Here is a 23,181-nt window from a genome sequence, read left to right as displayed (position 1 = left end):
GCAACATGGTGAAACCCCGTCTCTACTAGAAATACAAAAAATTAGCTGGGCGTGGTGGTGTGCACCTGTAGTCCCAGATACTCGGGAAGCTGAGGCATGAAAATCACTTAAGCCCTGGAGGCAGAGCTGCAGTGAGCTGAGATTGCACCACGGCACTCTAGCTTGGCAGCTTGGGTTACAAAGTGAGACTCTGTCTCGAAAGAAAAAAAAAAAAAAAAAAAAGAAAATGTAATGCAGAAAGAAGTAGTAGCATGTAAGGTGTGGGATACAAGTGAGGCACTGAAGCTAGATCTCATCAGCCCAGATAGCAGACTGTTAAAACTTTCAGGAATTTTGAGAATTGGTTGTTACACAGTCATTTTCTTTCTTTTCTTTTCTTTCTTTTTTTTTTTTTTTTTTGAGACAGAGTCTCACTCTATGACCCAGGCTAGAGTGCAGTGGTGCCATCTTGGCTCACTACAACTTCTGCCTCCTGGGTTCAAGGGATTCTCCTACCTCAGCCTCCCAAGTAGCTGGGACTACAGGCACAAGTCACCACGCCAGGCTACTTTTCATACTTTTGTAGAGATGGGGTTTCACCATGTTGGGCAGGCTGGTCTCAAAACTCCTGACCTCAGATGATCCACCTGCCTCAGCCTCCCAAAGTGCTGGGATTACGGGCATAAGCCACCTCATCCAGCCCATTTCCAAAAATTAAATTATGTAAACTTACAGTTAAATGAATCACTTTAAATATAAAGGTCAAAAATCCTTACAATACATGTCTTAATTATTTTACCACATTATGCTATTATCCATGCAACTTTTATTTGTATCTCCTGTGTTTATACAGTAGACATACTATGGAATGGTGTACTGCTCTGCATCTCTTCCCAACTCTACATTCAATGTGCCACATTGGTAATTTGAATATTTACACTCTAGAAATTAACAAATGTTACAAATCAGAGATCCCCAAACCTACCAAATGAAAACTGGTGTTAAATATTTACCAGCATACCACTGAATACAAGAAATAATGAATTATTTATGAATACCACTCCTAGGTGTATACCCAAGGGAATTAAAAATATATGTTCACAAAAAACTTGTACATGAACATTCATAGCAGTATTCTGCATAATAGCCAAAAGGTGAAAACAACCTAAATGTCCATCAACTGATAAATAAATAGAATGTGGTAGATCCACACAATGGAATGTTATTCAGCCATAAAAAGGAATGAAGGGGCTGAGTGTGGTGGCTCACTCCTGTAATCCTAGCACTTTGGGAGGCCGAGGTGGGCGGATCACGAGGTCAAGAGACCGAGACCATCCTGGCCAACATGGTGAAACCCCGTCTCTACTAAAAATGCAAAAATTAGCTGGGCATGGTGACACGTACCTGTAGCCCCAGCTACTCAGGAGGCTAAGGCAGGAGAATCGCTTGAACCCTGGAGGTGGAGGTTGTGGTGAGCTGAGATCGCCATTGTACTCCAGCCTGGGCAACAAGAGCGAAACTCCGTCTCAAAAAAAAAAAAAAAAAAAAAAAAAGGAATGAAGGACTGACCCATGCTCCAACATGGATGAACCTTAAACACATTCGGCTAAGTGAAAGAAGCCAGACATAAAAGGCTACATATTACGATTTCATTTATATGAAATCTCCAAAATAGGCAAATCCATGGAGACAGAAAGTATATGAGTGGTTGCCAGGGGATTAAAGAAAATGAGGAGACTGCTAATGGGTAGGGGGTTTCCTTTTGGAATGCTGTAACTGTTCTAAAATTAGTGGTGATGGTTCTACAATTTTGTAAATATACTAATGATTTTATTGGATATGAATTATATTTCAGTAAAAAGAGAGAAAGATAGGCAACAAAACTGGTAGGCAGGTTTATAAATCTAAATAAACACTGGCTGTTAAAGCACCTAATTTGAGCCCAGGCATGGTGGTTCATGCTTGTAATCTCAGCACTTTAGGAGGCCAAGGTGGGATGACTGCTTGACCCCAGGAGTTCGAGACCAGCCTGGGCAATGTGATGAAACTCTATCCCTACAAAAAAGTACAAAATTAGCTGGGTGTGGTGGCATGCATGTGCAGTCTCAGCTACCTGGGGAGCTGTGGTGGGAGGATCCCTTGAGTCCGGGAAGCATAGTTTGCAGTGAGCCAAGATCATGCCACTGTACTCCGGCCTGGGCAACAGGAGTAAGACCCTGTCTCAAAAAAAAAAAATAAATAAATAAAATAATAATAATAATAGCACAGAAACATTAAAAGGATGGGAAAATATACTAGGCAAATGCTAAGCAAAATAATGCAATATTGACAGATTTTAAGTTGAAAATAATTACTAGGGAAAAAGAATCATAAGATAATGATAATGACAAAAGGAAAAGTTGACCAGGAAGATATATCCCAGAACCTCTGAGTACCACCTGGCAACACTGCTTCCAAATATACAAAGCCCCCTCAAGTCTTCAGCATGCATGTAAGGAAACTACCAGAGGCCAGAGAAAGAACTACCTAAAAGGATTAGAAGGAACTATTTTTGGAGATCACACAGGTCCACTTCCTATTCCTAACATCTAGAGTGGCAAGACATATTTCATAAGGTTTCAGGTGCCCTCAACACTGGGGCAAAATTAGCCCTAGACTAATATTACTCTGGTCTCATCTAACAAAGCTTAAAAGTAGTAGCCAAAAACTGTTTCCAAAAGTCAGTCAACTGAAACTGAGGGAGATAGGTAAAATTGGTAGATAAAGTCATTAAAACCATTATAACTGTATTCCATATGATCAATAACCTAGAGAAAAAAATTGAGCGTGTTAAGTAGAGACATGGAAGATATCAAAAAAACCCAAATTCTGGTAGCAATACACTCATTGCCCATATCTTCTAAACACCATTCTCCAATAAAATGAACCAGGGCTAGAGAGAAATCGAGAATAGAGAAATGGCTGGTCACAGGTGTGGAGAGGCAAAAAACAAGATAATCTTGGAGTATATTGTAGTACCAGAAGGTAAGGACGTGCTAAGAAAAAACAAAAGGTTACGAGCACATCAAAGGGACACAGAAGCCAACCTGAAAAAACATCCAATGGCCAAAGCTGGAACAACTTGAGCAACAAAATAAATAACACAGTATGGGATTATTACTCAAAATATAAAACAGACATACATGAGTCCAAACATATCCATAGAGATAGAAAGTTGATTAATGGTTGCTGGGGCCAAGGATAAGAAAGAATGGAGAATGACTGCTTAATGAGTATAGGGTTTCCTTCTAGTGTGATGAAAATGTTCTGAACTAGATAGTGGTGATGGTTGCACAGCACTGTGAATGCACTAAATGCAACTGAGATGTACACTTTAAAGTGGTTAAAATGGTGAATTTTGTCATATGAATTTTACCACAATAAAAAAATTACCAGAAAAATCCCTTCTTTCATTCATCTATCAAACATTTATTGAGCAGTTCCAGGCAAGGTTTATTCTGGGTGCAGGGAACACGGAAGAATCAGATGTGGGCTTGGCTTTTAGGAGGTCCTGGGCTGGTAGGGAAGAAAAACATCCTGCAAACAACTAAGTTCAGTTAAGTGTTACAGTTTTCTTGACGTCAGAATGTGCATTGCTACAATCAGATATTATCTCACCCCAGTTAAAATTGCTTTTATTCAAAAGACAGGCAATAATGAATGTTGGCAAGGATGCGGAGAAAAGGGAACCCTCATACACTGCTGATGGGAATGTAAATGAGTACATCCACTACAGAGAACAGTTTGAAGGTTCTGCAAAAAACTAAAAATAGAGCTACCATATAATCTAGCAATCCCATTGCTAGGTATATACCCAAAAGAAAGCAAATCGGTATATCAAACAGATACCTGCACTCCCATGTATTTTTGCAGCACTATTCACAATAGCCAAGATTTGGAAGCAGCCCAAGTGTCCGTCAACAGACAAATAGATAAAGAGAATGTGGCATATGTACACAATGGAGTGCTATTCAGTCATTAAAAAGAATGAGATTCTGTCATTTGCAACAACATGGATGGAACTGGAGGTCATTATGTTAAGTGAAATAAGCCAAGCACAGAAAGACAAACCTCTCACTTACTTATAGGAGCTAAAATTAAAATAAATGAACTTATGGATATAGAGAGTAGAATGATGGTTACCAGAGGCTGGGAAGGATAGTGGAGGGTGGGGTGGGGGGAAGAAGGGATGGTAAATGGGTACCAAAAAATAATTAGAAAGAATGAATAAGATCTAATATTTGATAGCACAGTAGGGTGACTATAGTCATAATAATGTAATTGTACATTTAAAAATAACTAAAGGAAGCCTGGGCGTGGTGGCTCACGCCTGTAATCCCAGCACTTTGGGAGGCCAAGGCAGGCAGATCACCTGAGGTCAGGAGTTCAAGACCAGCCTGGTCAACATGGTGAAACCTTGTCTCTACTAAAACACAAAAATTAGCCAGGTGTGGTGGCGTGCACCTGTAATGCCAGCTACTCGGGAGGCTGAAGCACGAAAATTGCTTGAACCCAGGAGGTGGAGGCTGCAGTGAGCCGAGATGGCACCATTGCACTCCAGCCTAGGTGACAGAGCAAGACTCCTCTCAAATAATAATAATAATAATAACTAAGAATATAATTGGATTGTTTGTAACACAAAGGATGAATGCTTGAGGTGATGGATACCCCATTTACCCTGATGTGATTATTATACATTGTATGCCTGAATCAAAATATCCAATGTACTCCATAAATATATACACCTACTATGTATCCACAAAAGCTAAAGCTAAAAAAATAAAGAATGTGCATTGTACATGATGGTGGGGGAGGGCAGCTGCTTCACTGAGTGGGTTGGTGGGTGGTGGGGGAGAACAGCAATGGTGAGACTGAGGCTTGAGTCCAAAAGGGGAGTTTGCCAGGTGGATGGCAGCAGAGAGGGATTCCAGGCACAAAGTGGGGCATGATTGAGCAAGCTCAAAAAGTTGGTGTCCAAAGCCTCCAGTTTTCAGCAAACTCCAAGCCAAATAGCATAGGAGCAGTGTAGGGGATGGTCTTCAGACGGTGAGGTGAGAGGTGGGTGGCCACCCCTGTCCAGTTGCAGTAGGTGACAGTATGAGATGTTGGGGAAACCACATGGACCTGCTCAGGGTCAAAGAAAGCATGATTCCAAGATTGGGTCACTGGGTGGGTGGTAGGTACTGCCCATCCTTAAGGTGAGCCTGCAGGAACATTCTGTTCAGGAGGTCAAAGTAGAATAAAATACACAGTCCCCTAATTGTATCCCCTCATACTACACCCATCACCTCATTTTATGTATTCTACAATTTTTAATTTTTTTATTTATGCATTGGAAACCAACTTCCCTTTTCCTTGGGCTTCCTGTTTTCATGTTTGAAATATATGTTACTATGGAAATGTCATGGCACAGTATAGTGGCATTTATAAGTGAAGTGTAAAGAATTTTCAGAACATCTAGAAACATAAGACTGGGGTTTAGGGATATAAGTCCTAATTATGTGATAGCATTCATGACTTCAGACACTGTGTCATGAATATAAGCATACTCAGAAATCTGAGACAGCACAGAGGAGATAGTCGAGAGCTTTATTAGGATTTATGTGCCCAGATTTTTAAAAACATATATGAGACATATTAAAAACACAAAACATAACACACTACTTGGGAAGAACATCTGGAAAAAATGGATGACAGAATGCCAACATTTACTTACGAATACACACCTCTGGAAGGACCAGGGGACCTGGACACCCTAGAGAAATTTGGTAAAACCCTCTGCACCACTTTCTATGCCATAAATATGTTCCTTAAACATTGTATGTAAACCAACTGTTGGTAAATCATTTGTTAAATGCGAGGGTGAGCATGATTTTAAAGATACTGTAAGAATGTACATTTTAGTAAAGGAAATAATTACTGATGGAGTAATAGAAAAAACTCACGGATTGAGTGAAGTTCAAGGTCGTTCATTATTATCCTGGCTCTGCCACCAACTAAATGTGTGATTCAAGAAAATCATTCAACCTCCCTGGGCCAATTCCCTCATCGAGTTTGGGTTGTAATCCTGAATTTTCACTTATTAGGTTCTTAATGCGAGGTACAGGGGCACTGGCCCACAGCCTCAAGTCCAGTTTCTTCTGAGAGGTAATATTACACACTAAATCCTTGTGGACAGAGCTCCAGGCTCTCTTACATAAGAAGAGCTACAGTTACCATCGTTCTGTGTTTTGCTCCTTTACAGTCCACTGTCTCATTTTCACAATCACCCTCAGTTGATGATTACAACTTTTTGTTTCAATTCTTTACAAAAGTTTGTTCCTCAGCTCTGTCCTCTGAGAAAAATTGACAGTCTAAGGTAGAAATCCTTTCTTGGTGCTCCTCTCAACCTCTGGCCCCTTCCCTAACCCACAATGCTGGGCACTGCCCAAGGACAAGGGCTGTACTCTGTGCCTAGTGCAGGCCCAGGCTCAAAGAAGGAATTCAGCAAATGACCGCTGTTTTTTGTTTTTGTTTTTGTTTTTGTTTTGAGACAGAGTCTCACTCTCTCGCCCAGGCTGGAGTGCAGTGGTGTGATCTCAGCTCACTGCAACCTCCACCGCCCAGGTCCAAGCAATTCTCCTGCATCAGCCTTCTGAGTAGCTGGGATTACAGGCGTGCACCACCACGCCCAGCTAATTTTTGTATTTTTAGTAGAGACGGGGTTTTACCATGATGGCCAGGTTGGTCTCGAACTCCTTACCTCAAGTGATCTGCCGGCCTCAGCCTCCCAAATGGCTGGGATTACAGGCGTGAGCCACTGTGCCCGGCCTGGCTGGCTGTTTTTGAAGGAGGAAGCTGAGGCAAGGAGATGGGTCTGATGAAAGACCCGAACCCTAGGAGTGGACTCCTGGCTGCTTCTTTAAACATTTCTAAACTTTCCAAATTTTCTACAATGGACAAAAATATCAAAACCGCAAAGCATTAAACTCTCCTTTTCCTGGCTTTCTGTCAATGCCCTTGTCTCCCATAAATAATGCAGTAGGCAGTTTCCTTCTAATACTGCTAACTTTGCTCAGTGCTCCAGCGTTTGGCCCAGGAAATAGGGCACACATCTTTTCTTTAAGAGAAACAGCCATTTTGGTCTTCTGGTCTGTTTTGCTTAAATAGCTATGACACTATGCATTTGTCTTTGTGGACTTAACACCTGCCATCCTGCCCCAGGCAAAGACTCCTGCCAACTGGCTCCAGAAAAGGTCATTTATCAACAGTGTTTAGGCACCACCTTGATTAATCTGCCATACAGGAAGTACAAAACACCACTGTAAGAATTCTTTTGTCTTCTTAAGCAAAAACAGGTTTAGGCCTTAACTGGCAAGAGATAGAAAGCTATGAGTCAGGCTTCTTACCGACTACCACCACGTTGTAGAGTAATTCCGGAGCTGTTAGGACGCCTCAAGAAACAGAAGAAATTATTCTCTATTGAGCACTTACTCCATGCCAGGTGTTGTGCTGTGTGCCTCATATACACCGTTTAATGTAAGCCTCACATCTAATAATCACTATCTAACATAGATATTTTTACTAATTTATCTTATTTCTTGTCTGTCTCCCTCACTGAAACGTGTGCTCATGAGGAGGAACATTTCTTGGGGTCTTGTTTATTGTGTCTACAATGGCATCATACACAGATAAGCACTCAATATTGTTGAAATGAACAAAATGAACAACTCCATGAGACAGATGGTATTATTTCCCTTTTACAGATGAATTAACTGAAGACTTTAGATGGTACAAATGAACTGCTCAAAGTCACATAGCTAGTTAAGAAGCCAGAACTGAAACCCAAGCCTCACTCGCTCATTCTATAGACCAGAGGACTTATACTTAGATCTTAAAGAACTCTTTCAGCTTGGCAATTATATGAGCTATAGGCCTATAAAATATGTATTTACCTTGTGTACTCATTTGGAGGTTTAAAATTTCACTAAGGAGACATTTAACATTTTTATAACAATCATTTTACTAAAGCAAAGATTAAGTACACATTTTCCCAACATAACAATTTCACCTATGGATAGGCATTAGCTACATGATTTTTCATTTTAAAACCCCACAATGATTATTTTTCAGACATAAATAAAAAATACACTGGTTCTGGATGCTAACAAAATCACATTTGCAAACCTTAAGAGTTTGGTAACTTACAACATTAAGATGACTAATGATATGTGTGCGTTATTCTCAGTATAGAATACCCAAAATTTCAGTGTACATCTGTGTTGCTTGAGTGTCCCAGTATGGGAGGAGGTAGACTTGGCACATCGAAAGTCACTGCTATACTAAAGAATCATAGGAAATCTCAGGGATTCTTCAGAGAATCAGCTATTATAAAATCCATCTCAAGAATTCATTTTGTGTGAGAACGTGAGAATGAAATGCAAAGGAGGTTAATTTTACCCAGGAGAGCATTCATATCCTTTTCTACTTGTCAGAATATATTTGATTCATAAATGGTATTTTACCTACCTAGGACTACATCACAAGAGCATGCCACACATGGTGTCTTCCCTTAACACTTTGTGTTTTTTTGTAGGGATTATGGTCACATGGTCATATGGTCTCTTCTCCTCCTGGGCAGGTCCTTTTCCCTTCTGGCCCAGCCTTGCTGCCAATACAAGATCATACAGCCTCTGTGTCCACCCAGCCAAGTTAATTGTTCAGGGACCAAACTAGTGATCTGGCCTCAATCTCTCCACTGCCAGCTCTAGATGCTATTGATTTTTACTGGTAATACAAGTAATAACATACTGGAGAAATTTTTTTAAAGCATAAAACCAGGAAAACCCATAATCTAACTACCCAGAGTTTGCCTATCCTTTCCATCTTTTTAAAAGACATTTTCTGGATTTATACATACAATTTTATATATCACTCTTTTCACTTAACACTACAAGTACTTTGCCATGCTGTCAAATACTCTTCAGAAACATAAATTATAATGATGGCACAACAGTCTACTGGATAGTCATACTGAATTTACTTAACCAATTTTCTACTGGTGGACTTTAAGATTGTTAAGCATTGATTTTGCCCACATTTTAGACTATTTCTTAGGACAGATTCCCAGAAGTGGAATTAGAGGATCAGAGGATCTAAACATTTTTAAAGCTCTTGATAGATACTGCCAAATTGCTTTTCAGAAAACCATTGCCAGTCTACACTTCCAACATTGCCAGTGTGTTTTTCTACCAATATAGATCTGTCTAAAGGATAATAAAATTTAAATGAAACACGCAGTCCTCAAATTATTAATGCAGCTGGAAAGGCATCAAGACCAGAGCACAAAGGCATGTGGCAATGGTCATACCTATTTCCAGGTATGCAGTTAACAATGGGTTAGTGTGCACACACGGAATAGAAATTTTGCAAGAGTGAAGAGTAATATAATTAGATTTCAGACCATCTAATCCAAGGCCTGTGTCTATTTTGTCCACTGCTGTATCCCGGCACACAAGATAGCATCTGGCACATACAACCACTCAATAAAAGTTTGTTGAATGAATTAACACAGAATCTTCTTTCAGATGCAATCTTTCAGCAGCTGTAGGGTTTAGTTACTCCTGAACTCACAGGAAACATGACTGGCTGGATCAGACACTCTTGTAATGGTCTGTTCAATACTGAGATTCTATTACAACTTTGGAAAATCAGTTTAAATAAAGGTGACACAATAAAGAGATCTCTAGGGGAAAAACAAATACACTTACCTAAAAGGACACATCTCAGCACCAGTTGCAAGGTGCAAATACACATATGTATCTGTAATACTTATGTATATTTGCAAGCATGCAAAAAATACATTTCAGTGAGTTTTGTCATCTCCATAGTACACACTTTAATAGGTGATAACATAAGCTTATTCAAATGCTGCCCATGGTCAAATCATTTTTGGGACTACCTTCAGTTCATTCTATTATTGTTGGTTGCAGCTTGGCATCAGTTTCAGTGTTGCCAACACTGGTTTTGATATTTTACATGGGAATAATATAGGTGGTTTTATAATATCATTTTTAGTCAAAAACAGCACAAAATTTATTTTGTGAACCAGAATATTTCAAGGTAAAATAGCCAATCATTCAGCTATAGTTTACTCTCCTGGCTCCACAGATTCTCTCCAATATTCCACAATTTCCTTTTTTTCGTTTGAGACAGCGTCTCACTCTGTCGCCCAGGCTGTAGTGCAGTAGCACAATCATGGCTCACTGGAGCCTGGACCTCCTGGGCTCAAGTGATCCTCCTACCTCAGCCCTGCAAGTAGCTGGGACTACAGCCATGTGCCACCATGCCAGGCTAATTTTTGTATTTTTTTGTAGGGACAGTGTTTCACCATGTTGGCCCAGGTTGGTCTCGAACTTCTGGCCCCAAGCAATCTGCCCACCTCAGCCTCCCAAAGTGCTAGGATTACAGACGTGAGCCATCGTGGCTGGCCCACAATTTCTACATAATAAATTGCCAGATCAATGTGGCATTAATAATGTTATTGACGGAAAATAATCATCTGTCATTTTTATATACACACTATATACACTAGACTGGGGGTTATGTCAAACTATAGTCCATGGGCCAAATCTATCCTGCCATCTGTTTTTCTATGGCCTAAAAGCTAAGAACATCTTTTTTTTCTTTTTGAGATGGAGTCTTGCTTTGTTGCCCAGGCTAAAGTACAGTGGTAAGATCTTGGATCACTGCAGCCTCTGCCTCCCGGGTTCAAGCGATTCTCCTGCCTCAGCCTCTCGGGTAGCTGGGATTACAGACACACACCACCACGCCTGGCTAATTTTTATATTTTTAGTAGAGACGAGGTTTCACCATGTTAGCCACGCTGGTCTCGAACTCCTGACCTCAGGTGATCCACCCACCTCGGCCTCCCAAAGTGCTGGAATTACAGGTCTGAGCCACCGTGTCCGGCCTCTTTTTAACATTTTTCAATGGTTTAAAAAAATCAAAATAGTATTTTGTAAAAACTATATAACATTCAAATTCCAGTATCTACTTATAAAGTTTTATTGGAACACAGCTGTCCTCATCTGTTTCTGTATTAACTATGTCTGCTTTTGCACTAAAATGTTTAGTGGCAAAAGAGACCATATGGCCCATAAAGACTCCTTTACACAAGTTTGTTGACCACTGGACTATGCCCAAGTGAGTCCTTGGAGGGGACCCACTGGAGTTCCCCACTATAGATTTTTTGTTTCCAGATACTCATACTGGGAAAGGGGTGATACACTAGGACAGTATTTGCAAGGATCTGATAAGGGAGACACTCTAGAACATAAATACATGATGGTTACCTCAGAAAAGATATAAACGCCTAGTAAAATCTGGGTGGGCTGATTGAAGAAGAAGCAATTGGAGAATGCAGGGTAACATACACAGTTTAGCAGCAAAGGTAGGCTCTTATTGAGTCACATGGGACCCTGCTGAGACCCAATCCCAAAGAGCCCAGCGAAACTCGCTGGTGATGATGTCTGCAAATAGCAGGGAGGCTGAGCAACATTTGTAATGCAATGACAGACAATTTCCCAATAGTACCCCATTCCTTTATCAGGTGTCCTCAAGTCATTTAGCATCCAGATTTATCCAGGCATTTCCAAAGGCAAGTCTAGACTTTGACGAAAAAATTGATCTGAAAAAAAGGTTCTGGGAAGGAAGCCCCAGGTAAACATTCTTCCCCAAATGATAACACTTCAATGAGGACTCAGTGAGGATCAGAATTCAGAAGATAGCAGAACCCTCCACAAGTTTTTCTAAGTCACAGATTTGGTGAACATTTTATTCTTTCTCTTTTTGATCATTACTAGTGGGGCAAATGAAGCAAGGTAGGGTGGGGTGATGGAAGGGGAGAATTGCATAAAATCAGTGTTAGGATGATCTGCCCCGGAAGGCATGTATTCCTCTTAGACTCTCAACTGTGGCATAAAACATTCCATGTGGACTTTGAATTAGAATGAGTGTGGGGGCGGGGATAAAGATCAACCTGAAAGCCGAAAAGAGTCATTGACCGATGGTGTTAAGCTTCAGAAAGCTTGCAGATGGCCAGCTCTCCTACTGACATCCCACAGAAAGCCAGGCTTGATCTCCTGTGGTTAGGTGGAGCTTCTCCTGCCAGGGAAAATACAGCTGCTAGGAGAATGGGCTTTGGATGTTATAGCTCTGAAAAAGTTTCATGACTCTTGCTACTTTAGAGGTAACCATATTGCCTCCTTGAGAAACTGGTGACACTGGATGCCTCTGGGGAGTGCAACTGAGGGTGGCTAAGGTGCCCATGTCCCTTAGAAAAAACAAAATAAATAAATAATTCCCCCATGTCACCCCACCCTGCTTCTTGAAGACAGGAAGGCAACCCAGGGCCAGGGCTGGAGCAGACAAATTTCCTTACTCAGCAGCTGACACAGGGAGCTGAAAGAAGGATCCAAAAAATCAGAGAGAAGAGTTGTAAGTTAAGTGGAAAACCATGACCCAAAAGTCAATTCAAGGATCAGCACACCAAAGTGACCAAAAGCAGCTACTGAAGATGTGACCCAGGACCAGAAAACAAAGCAACAAGGAAAGAGAGGAGTAAGAGCAAAATGGTGGAGAATAAACTGAGAGGTGTCTGAAAACAGCCAAGGACAAGAGTCTGGGGTGTGACAGACACATAGCTGGATGTGTAAGACTACTGGACCAGGAGCTCAAGAGGCCTAGGCAGCAAGGTGCAGGCCAGGGCAAAATGTGGATCAGTAATAAAATAGATTTGGTGGGTGGGCACATTAGAAGTACTCATATAAGAACTTTCCTATTTGGGGATGCCTAGATCATGCTCTACCCTTGGGTTTAGAGATTCTGAGCAGCCAAATGTGAATGTTTTGCTCTGGATAAGTCCTTTTCATTATAGCCAACTGGAACCATTTGAATTCACACTCCTAATTACCTGCTTCTGGCTGCTGTGTCTAAACCATAGCTTCTGGTACTCTACACTCCACCATAGGTCTTGGTCCAGCATCATTGGCACGGTCACACCAGCCGTGTTCATAGGACTGGAATAAAATCCAGAAGTAAGTTGTCTCAGGACCTCTGTTTTATAACGGGTTAGAAACAACTCCTGTAGGTATGGTTGTAGGATCCTGGCCTGGGTCCAGGAGCATATAAATCTGTAACAATTACCACTGGGTGGGCCTCAGCAAGGATTAATATGAGGTTCAGCAACAAAGCTGCAAGAACTAGTGGTGGGGACTTTGTTCCTAAAGTGCAGTGTCCCTGGTGCCAAGTGCTTGTGGGCAACCTAGAGCTGCATCTGATGTAGGAAGACTTAATGGTCCTGAAATGGAACGTCTAGAAACTGTTAAGGAGCTGGAGATCTATAAGCTGTTGCTTGGTTTAAGAGTTTTCTTACACAGTATCTCGTCTTCATGGGACAAGGTCTAGCTTTCAAAGTGCCTCAAAACTAACAGGTGTTGATCCAGCGCAGTAGCTCACGCCTGTAATCCTAGCACTTTGGGAGGCCGAGGCAGGTGGATCACCTGAGGTCAGAAGTTCGAGACCAGCCTGGCCAACATGGTGAAACTCCGCCTCTACTAAAAATACAAAAAAATAGCCGGGTGTAGCAGCGTGCACCTGTAATCCCAGCTACTCGGGAGGCTGAGGCAGGAGAAACACTTGAACCCGGGACGCAGAGGTTGTAGTGAGCCAAGATCGTGCCACTGCACTCCAGCCTGGGCAGCAGAGCAAGACTCCGTCTCAAAAAACAAAACAAAACAAAAACAGGTGTTAATGAGGAACTTGTAATTTTTGGAGGTGAGTAGAGAAAGTGAAAGAACAGCACTAAAAGTAACTGTGATGAATGAGTGTTGTGCCTCTACTATCAAGCAATATTGTCTAAGAGGAGCTGTTATATGTAAAAATCCTTGAGTAAAACAGAGACTGGCCAATTCTCTGAAACGCTATTACCAAACCCCTGCCCCCTGAATGTTTCTAGTCTATGTGGTATTACTTGGAACCCACTTGGGAAAAGTTGCATTCCATAAATCTGGCAGAGGCAGGAAGAGAAGACACAGAGTTTGAATTTGCAGAAACTGCTTGTCGGAGTCCAAATGGAAAATCACATATCAAATTAGTTGTTACAAACCTATTCACAGACTCAGGGGAAGCAATTTAATAACAACTGGCATAGAGTTGGAGGTATAGGAGAGGAAGCAAATTATCCCAAATTGTTCATCCGCTGCAACACCATTATCTTCCTCTTTGAACTTTGTTATTTTAGCCAATAGTGTCATCATTTTTCCTTTTTTTTTTTTTTTTTTTGAGACAGTCTAGCTATGTCACCAGGTTGGAGTGCAGTGGCACAATCTTGGCTCACTGCAACCTCTGCCTTTTGGGTTCAAGCGATTCTCCTGCCTCAGCCTCCCGAGTAGGTGGGACTACAGGCACGCACCACCACACCCAGCTAATTTTTATATTTTTAGTAGAGACGGGGTTTCACCATGTTGGCCAGGATGGTCTCGATCTCTTGACCTTGTGATCTGCCTGCCTCAGCCTCCCAAAGTGCTGGGATTACAGGCGTGATTCACTGCATCTGGCCAGTGTCATTTTCTACCGATGCAGGTTGGAAGCCTCATGCTGTTCCACCTGCCCTGGAAGCTTTCCGTAATGTCACAGCCCCGTCTCACCCATCCTCATGGGTCCAGTTCAAGAACCATCTCATCCATGAAGCTCATCAGCCCTTGGAGATGTTGTTCATAACTTTCACATTGTCAATGCCCAGCAGTGTTCTAAAAACAGCAAGTTCTCAAAACTATAGGCATTAGTTACTAAAAACAGGCTGCTGTGTGGGAATCCACACGTAGGCAGCAGATTCCCTTAATTCAGGGACTAGACAGCCACCTGGTCTTCCTCCCCACACATCACGGCCTAGGGCTGGGTCCCTGGGTTTCTATTTTCTAGGACCAGATACTCATCTTCCAACAGAGGAGATACCCAAATGAGTGGAGATCCAAAGAATAGGACCAGAATGAAACAAACCCAGCTCTTCCGTGAGATGTAGGCCTGTGAGAAGATCAGTATTGGTGGCCAACCCCTGATTCCTAAGGGGTGCCCACTGAGTCATCCGGACCAGATCAGCCCCTAGGCCCAGCACTGTTCAGTAACACCAGCATGCCACTGCATTATGTACCATACCTCAGGCCCTGACTGCGAAGCAGGCTGAAACTGTAAGCCTTCTTTTGGGGTCCTCCCAGAAGAGCATGCCTCCCTGGGCACAGAGATACAGATTCCAGGAGCTCCTGTTCCTCTCTTCTCACTGGCATGATCCTCTGAGGCAGAATGTTGAGAACAAAGGAACAGGACAGCCACAACAAGCTAAGGTCTGGGCAGAGAAGAAATCCAAACTTGTTGAGCAAAAGAAATCAAGAACAAGCAAATACCAGAAGGGAACAGCCAGAAGTTTTTCAGTTATGAAGAACAGCAAGGAAAATGGTCCAATAGTCCAGCAAAGAGTAATGAGGAGGGCCATGGTACATAGGGAGGAGTAGTGAAGACTGAAAAATAGGTGAGCAGCCAAAGAAGGTGCCTAACAGTGAGGCAGCACCCTAGTTCTGGTTCAGCTAACTCACATTCCTCTCACCATGGGGTGAACCAATCCTCAGCTACCCTGGGGGGAAGGCTTGTTGAAGATGAGGCCTGCAGAAGCTGGCTGGCAGGGTAGTGGACTCTGGGATGGGATACGGACAGGGGCATTTCCCCATCAGCCTCACCCTGGAGATAACTCCATGTTTCAGAACCTGTTACCTTTTTCCTCAAACATGAGCTTTTTTTCCTAGTTTCCTTTGAAAGATTGGACTGAAAGTCAAGTTTTCGTGGTTTAGGCTCACCCTTCAAAACACCCGAAATAACTTTTGCAGAAACCTTCCTCATGTTCAAGTTTTCTTTCAAAATGAGCCTAACAGTTTCTTTGTCTAAATTTAACTCTTCGGCCATCATCCTCACGGTTAACTGCCTGTTTGAACAAACCAAGTCCTTGACCTTCTGGATATTGTCATCTGTTCGGTGGGTGACCGGACGCCCACTTCTGGCATCATCTCGAACATCTTCCCGTCCTTCTTTAAACCTTTTGTGCCAGTCAAAAACTCTGGCCCTTGACATGACTTCTTCCCCATAAGCTTCTTTTAAAAGATGGTGGGTCTCACTTGCAGACTTGTTCAATTTCACGCAAAATTTGATACTGATCCTTTGTTCTAAATAGCGGTCACTCATTCTGGCACTGAAAAACACAGGAACGCTAAGAGGCCACGACTGTAAGGAAAAAACGGACAGATCAATCTTTATAGGCCTGCAGGTGTAATTATATCGCTGTTCTTGCTCTTCTAGAAGCCTCGCCGGGAAAGAGTAATTGCTTTTATGAATTTTTGTCCCTCAGCTTCCAGTCGAGGCTGGGGAGATCCGTTCTGGGAAGCTAACAGGGCCAACAGTCGCTGCAAAGCTGGGAAAAATTAAATCGCCTACAACCACTGCATCCAACCAGCGCACGCACATCTGCCGAGAGTTTGCCAATCAGTCAACAAGGTTGCTCCGATTCCGCGGCCCTTAAGGAGTATATGGCGAATTCTGCAAGAAAGGCCTAAGTGTTGGCAAATTAAGCAAGCAAGAAGAGATGCATCGGTGATGTAACGTGCAAGCTCGCCCTAGATCTGCAGAAACCCGCGCACGCCAAACCTACCGGAGCAGCCAGGGTATCGCCTGCTCTAGCGTCCCGGGAGACAGGCGCGCATGCGCAATTCTCCTCCCTCCGCGGATTAGACTGTGCGCAGTCGCACTGCGGCAGCGCGCGCCAGGTCCCGCCTCCGCCTTGCCACACCCCGGCAGGCGCGCTTCTTTGCGCGTGCCCGCCTGCGGAGAAGGCGGAAAGGAGGGGCGGGGGAGGAAGGCTGAGGGAAGAGAGGGCACCCCCGGGCGTCAGGGTGCATTGTGGGAAGGAGGCGGCAGCGTCTCGGGCGGGCGGGAGGTGCACCAGCGGCGGCGGCGGCGGTAAATCCTCCCGGCCGCTCACAGCACTGTGGAGCCGCGTCCCCAGCCCGGCCTCGGACCGCGGCACCCCTCCTGGCCCTCGCGGCTTCTCGCCCGCCCGCCCCTCCCCCGCGCGTCGGCCCTGCCGAGCCGGCCGGCCGGCCTGGCTCCCCTCCTCGGCCCCGACGGGCGGGCGGACTGCCCTGAGGAGGCGGGGAGGGGAGGGCTGGGCCGGCCGGCGGGCGGGCGACGATGCCGAACTTCTGCGCTGCCCCCAACTGCACGCGGAAGAGCACGCAGTCCGACTTGGCCTTCTTCAGGTTCCCGCGGGACCCGGCCAGGTAAGCGGCGGGCATGGAGCGGACGGCCCAGGCCCACCTCCGCGGTGAACGCTGCCAGCCGCCGGCCGCGGGCGGGCTCCTGGGCTGGCTGAGAGGGGTGCAGGAGGGGGGCGCAGCGCACTGCCATCGACCCCAGCGTTGGACCGAGATGGGGAGCCGGCCCCAAGCCATGGGCGGACGGGCGTCCGGGGACCTCGGAACACGTGCGCTGGTGGGGGCTCTGCGCGCAGGGCACCACCCCAAACACGAGGGAGCTGGGGCGGCGCGCGGACGCTGGATGCTGTGGGTTCTCGCCGTGGCTCACTTGCTGTGTGACCTCGGGCGAGTCGCTTTCCTCTCTGGCGTTAGTTTCCTTAGCTGTCAAAAGAGAGCAGGACTCTGTGGTTGTGGCCATTGGGGCCCTTCCGTCTCCTTGCCACCACCCCCGGGACAGTGTTTCTGTTTTGAGTCCCGCTACCTTCTTTTATCTTGTCATAACTGCTCTCTCCTTCGGACTTATCATTGCACGGTTCAGGGTTCATTTTATGGCTGTCACCGTTACTCATTTTCTCACTTGGTTATTGTAGGGATAACAGGGTGTACGCGTGAGGGCGTGGGAATTGGTATTGGAACCTCTTCTTTCGGATAACCCCCACACACTGACTTATATTTAGGGAATGATAGCATAGGGACTGTGTTTGAAAGGCTGACATGGTTCATAGGCCTGTCTTGTTGGTTCATTCATTTAAAATAAATGCCTATGTGCCGAGCGCAAATGTTAGGTGCTGGGAGTTCACAGGTGAATAAGGGTGTCACTGCTTGCAGAAAGCTCTCAGTCCATTAAGGGAACAGGTACAGCAACGGGCGATTATAATGTGTATTATTTATTTATTAGTTCAATTAATTATTGAAGGTCTACTTGTTGTGAGCGGTGGGGGTTACAGATGAACAAATCGAAGTCCTTGCTCTTATGAAGATTACATTCTAATGGGGGGGGGGAATAAACAAGTGAAATCATAGTGTGTCGGATGATGATAAATACTGTGGAGAAAAATAAAGGTTAGAGGGTAGGGGAATAAGTAGTATCAAGGGATGCACAATTGCTATTTTTAATACAGTGATTAGAGAAGGCCTCACTATGAAGGTGAATTTGAGCAAAGACCAGGTGAAGGGGCCAGCTATGGAGATACCTTGGGCAGCAGCATTCCAAAGAAGGCAAAGACAGGGCAGCCAGGAGTCCAGGGAGAGGGACTGAGAGAGAAGTGAGATGAGACCAGAAAGGTGTGTGTATGATAGGGGCAAATTCTTTAGGTAGGACCTTGTAGGTCTTGGAAGGCACTATGGTTTTTATTCTGAGTGAAATAGGAAGTCATTGAAGGGTTTAGAGCAGAGACTTAAATTTTAACAGGATCAGTGGCTGCTCGTTAGATTGTGGGGTGAAAGGTGAAAGCCGGAAGACCAGTTAAAAGGCTGTTGGAATAATCCAGATTAGTAGAGGAGGAGGTGGTAAATTTGAGATATGGTTTGAAGGTGAAGCCCACAGGATTTGCTAATGGTTTGGAGGTAGATTGTAAAAGAAAAAGAGAACTCAAGGCGACTTCAGGATTTTAAAAACCTATGTTGATCAGGTTGGTCTTGAACTCCTGGCTTCAAGCAATCCTCCTGTCTCAGTCTCCCAAAGTGCTAGAACAGGCTCTGAGCCACCACACCCAGCCGACTTCAAGATTTTTAACGCGAGCATTTGCTGAGATAGGGAACACTGGAAAGAGCAGGTTTGGTAGGGGAATACTAAAAGTTTGGGTTTGAGAGGCCTGATAGACATTCAAGAATAGATGTCTAGGCCGGGCACGGTGGCTCACACCTGTAATCCCAGCACTTTGGGAGGCCGAAGCAGGCGGATCACTTGAGGTCAGGAGTTCGAGACCAGCATGGCCAACATAGCGAAATCCTGTCTCTATTAAAAAATACAAAAATTTGCTAAGCATGGTGATACATGCCTGTCCAGCTAGCTACTCAGGAGGCTAAGACATGAGAATTGCTTGAACCCGGGAGGCAGAGGTTGCAGTGAGCCGAGATCGTGCCACTGCGCTCCCATCTGGGTGACAGAGCAAGATCCGTCTCAAGAAAAAAAGAATAGATGTCTTTCTTCATACCATATACAGAAATGAACTCCAAGTGGCCTATACTTTTATTTAGATCAAAGGCCTGAATATAAGAGCTGTATCATTAAACTTTTAGAAAAAATACAGCTAAATCTTCATGACTTTAGATTTGGCAGTACATTCTTGTTTGTTTTTTGTTTTTTTTGAGACAGAGTCTTACTCTGTTGCCCAGGCTGGAGTGCAGTGGCACGGTCTCAGCTCACTGCAACCTCCGCCAGCGGGGTTCAAGCAATTCTACTCACTCAGCCTCCCAAGTAGCTGGAATTACAGGCGCCCATCACCATGCCTGGCTAATTTTTAAATTTTTTTTAGTAGAGACGGGGTTTTGCCATGTTGGCCAGGCTGGTCTCGAACTCCTGACCTCAGGTGATCCGCCCACCTTGGCCTCCCAAAGTGCTGGGATTACAGGCATGAGCCACCATGCCTGGTTGGCGCCACATTCTTAGATATGACACCAAAATACATGCAGTAAAAACAAAAATAGACTAATTGGACTTCATCAAATTTAAACTTTTGTGTATCAAAGGACGTTACCAAGAAAGTGAAAAGAATGGAAGAAGGTACTTGCAAATTATACATTTGGGGTCTAGTATCCAGAATATATAATGAACTCTTTCAATTCAGCAACAAAAAGACAACCCAATTTTAAAATAAGCAAAGGACTTCTTTTTTTAAACAAAAGATACAAATGGCCAAAAAGCACATGGAAAGATGCTGAACATCACTCATTATTAGAGAAGTTCAAATCAAAACCACAAGTGGCAGTTAGACGTAGAATTACCGTGTGTCCCAGCAATTCCATTCCTAGGCGTATATCCAAAAGAATTGCAAACTGGTATTCAAAAAAACCAAATGTACACACATTCATAGCAGCACTATTCACAATAGTCAAAAGGTAGAAACAAGCCATGTTTATCAGTGCATGAATGGATAAACAAAATGTATATCAATACAATGAAATATTAGCCATGAAAAGGAATGAAGTGCCAGTACATGCTACGGTATGGGTGAACCTCAGAAACATTATGCTAAGTGAAAGAAGCCAGATACAAAAGCTTATATGTTGTATGATTCTATTATATGAAATATCCAGAATAAGTAAATCCAGAGAGACAGAAAGCGTTATCAGTGGTTGCCTGGGGCTGGGAGAAAGGGTATGGTTTTGATTTGAACTTCTCTAATAACGAGCGATGTTCAGCATCTTTTCATGTGCTTTTTAGCCATTCATATCTTTTATATAAAGAAAGAAGTCCTTTGCCTATTTTGAATTTGAGTTGTCTTTTTGTTGCTGAATTGTAAGAGTATTTTATATATTCTGGATACTAGACATACAGGGTTTCCTTTTGAGGTGATGAAAATGTTTTAGAATTAGGTGGTGGTGATGGTTGCAGAACATGATGAATGTATTAATTGCCATTCAGTTTTTTACTTTAAAATGGTTAATTTTATGTTATGAGAATTTCACCTCAAAGAAAATAGATGTCTTGAAGAGAGAGTAGGATATACAAGTCTGAAATTCAGAGACTTTCAGACTGGAAATTGTAAATATGGGTGTTCTCAGTTGATAGAGGGTATTTAAAGCCATGGTACGGGTTAAGGTTATCTAAGGAGTGAGCAAAGAGTGGATCTGAGGATTGAGTTGTGGGGCATTCCCAGTGTTTTAAGTTCTGAGGCATGGGAAAGAACTCGCTCAGTAGAGTGAGGAGTAGCCGTTGGGTTCCATGGAAACAGAGGAGAGGAGCATCTTAGTCTGACTTGGCCTTGCCCCATTATGCATTATCTTCCTTTTTCCCAAATTTTAGTCCAAAGACATTCTTACAGATTTATTTCACTTCCATAATGAGGGCACCCCTAGTCAGTTCGGGACCACAGGTAATTTGTGTTAATATGTTGTGAATCCTGTTTTTACTACACTCCTTAAGGGGAATATGGTCTATAGGGGGCTACAGTTTCAGATTTGAAAGAAGTTTTTAGATCTAGTGAAATCTCACTTGAAATACTGGAATTTTCTCAATAATAGTGACTTTTAGTCATTTTTAGGGTTATTATCCTTTTGAGAATCTAACATAAGGACTCTTACCTGAAAAAACAAAAACAAACATAGACACAATTTAGCATTCGAAGACAAAGGTGTTTATGGACCTTTATAGGCCCTGTGCGTTCCTGACAGATGGGCATCTCTGCCCTGGCTAAAACACCTCTAATGACAGTCCTCCCCTTTGTGAGAAGACACCTGATGATCCTGGACAACTTTGGCTGTTGTTTCTTCCCTGTATTGAGTGGACATCTGCCTCCTGTAATTGAGGCCTTGGAGGTCCTGGTTTTGTCCCCAGGATCATGCTAAGTCTGTGCCCTTTTCAGTGTTAGACTCCTTTGAATGCTTCAAGACCAAATCATGAATTTCTTTTTAAAAAGATGTTTATTGAGATACAATTCACATATAGTTCACCCATGTAAAGTGTACGACTTGGGATATGTACATTAATTTTTAAAATTTTGGTAAAATACATGCAACAAAATTTGCTATTTTAATCTTTAAATGTGCAATTCAGTGGCATTAATTACATTCACAGTGTTGTGCAGTCTTCTCCACTATTTCCAAAACTTTTTCATTATCCCAAACAAAAACTGTAACCATCAGGCAATAACCTCCCATTCCCCTGCCCTTCCAGCCTTTGGTAACCTCAAATCCACTTTCAGTCTTTATAAATTTGACTGTTCTAGGTTCCTCCTATAGGTGGAATCATACAATATTTCTCCTTTTATGTCTGGCTTAACATAATATGTTCAAGGTCTTTTTATCCAAATGAGACCTCCTTGTACTACATGATTTCAAGTTCTACTGTATTTGATAGTTTCCTTTTCACTGTGCCCAGAGTTATTTATAACAAAGAAGTAGTTTCCAGAGATGTTATTGAATTATAACAGTGTTTTTAGGGTTATTAGTTCTAAACCCCACCCACATCTTTTCTTCCGTAAACAGGTTGTAGGGAAGGTTGATAAAAGGTGACACTGCCAATCTAGTCTTCAAATGTTAGCATTGTTAACTAACAATAAAGATGAATATATTTAATGCTATTAAAACAGTACATTTCTCAGTCATCAGTTATAAATCCCATGCATGCTTTTAGAAAAAGCTATTTAGAAATAATTTAAACTTCAAGAGTAATTAATAAAGTGTATGGTGTGGAATTTACATACCATAATAGTTCTTACTGTTTTAGAAAAAGTGGCATTAATATGCTTCTTTTTTTAAAAAGTGAAATAATATAATCAACCCAGCTTAGGTCAGTGACAGGGTTTAAGTAAAAACAAACAAACAAACAAAAAACAACTGCCTAAATCTTGATTGCTCCAGCAGGGTGGCTTGCCTAATGCCAAGGCTTGCCACTTTGAGGCAGCTCACAGTGGAGCTTTTCCTAAACCAGGAGAAGGTGCAGGTAGAGCTAATGAATTGCTTTGATTAGAGTGAGTTGGGTGTTGAAGCTCTCTTCTTCCTCTTCAGGCAGCTAGTACTAACTCACCCAAGATGGGTGAGGGCTTCCAAGGTTCTTCTGGCAGTTTAATCAAGGCTGATTGAGAGTTGATGTACTCTACTTTGTGAAATGTAAAATCAGTGGTTTTCTGGGGACTCAGGAGGGTGCCTATTTGGGCTGCTATAG

At 43.0% G+C, this 23,181-nt stretch overlaps 2 protein-coding genes across 4 annotated transcripts in view; one reads left to right on the top strand and one right to left on the bottom strand.

Annotated features, from left to right (window-relative positions):
• Positions 1-16,788, bottom strand: part of GVQW3 (GVQW motif containing 3) — a 29,058-nt gene extending 12,270 nt beyond the window's left edge. Inside the window, exons 1-3 of one of the 3 annotated variants that reach the window (XM_050756461.1) lie at positions 16,751-16,788; positions 15,823-16,638; positions 7,996-12,162 (exon numbers count right to left, since the gene is read on the bottom strand). In XM_050756461.1, the coding sequence (XP_050612418.1) occupies positions 12,106-12,162; positions 15,823-16,287 (522 nt within the window). In that variant the 5' untranslated portion in view covers positions 16,288-16,638; positions 16,751-16,788 and the 3' untranslated portion in view covers positions 7,996-12,105. Of the gene's footprint in view, positions 1-7,995; positions 16,639-16,750 lie in introns of those variants that run through there. The other 2 variants (XM_050756462.1, XM_050756460.1) reach the window with 2 other exon arrangements.
• Positions 16,789-17,022: 234 nt separating this feature from the next.
• Positions 17,023-23,181, top strand: part of THAP12 (THAP domain containing 12) — a 31,366-nt gene continuing 25,207 nt past the window's right edge. Inside the window, 1 exon segment of the mRNA XM_050756142.1 lies at positions 17,023-17,378. Coding sequence (XP_050612099.1) covers positions 17,290-17,378 — 89 coding nt within the window. The 5' untranslated portion in view covers positions 17,023-17,289.

This window comes from Macaca thibetana, chromosome 14 (assembly GCF_024542745.1).
Source record: "Macaca thibetana thibetana isolate TM-01 chromosome 14, ASM2454274v1, whole genome shotgun sequence".
In the NCBI taxonomy this organism is placed as follows: Eukaryota; Metazoa; Chordata; class Mammalia; order Primates; family Cercopithecidae; genus Macaca; species Macaca thibetana.
This window is presented reverse-complemented; position numbering and strand designations above follow the sequence as displayed.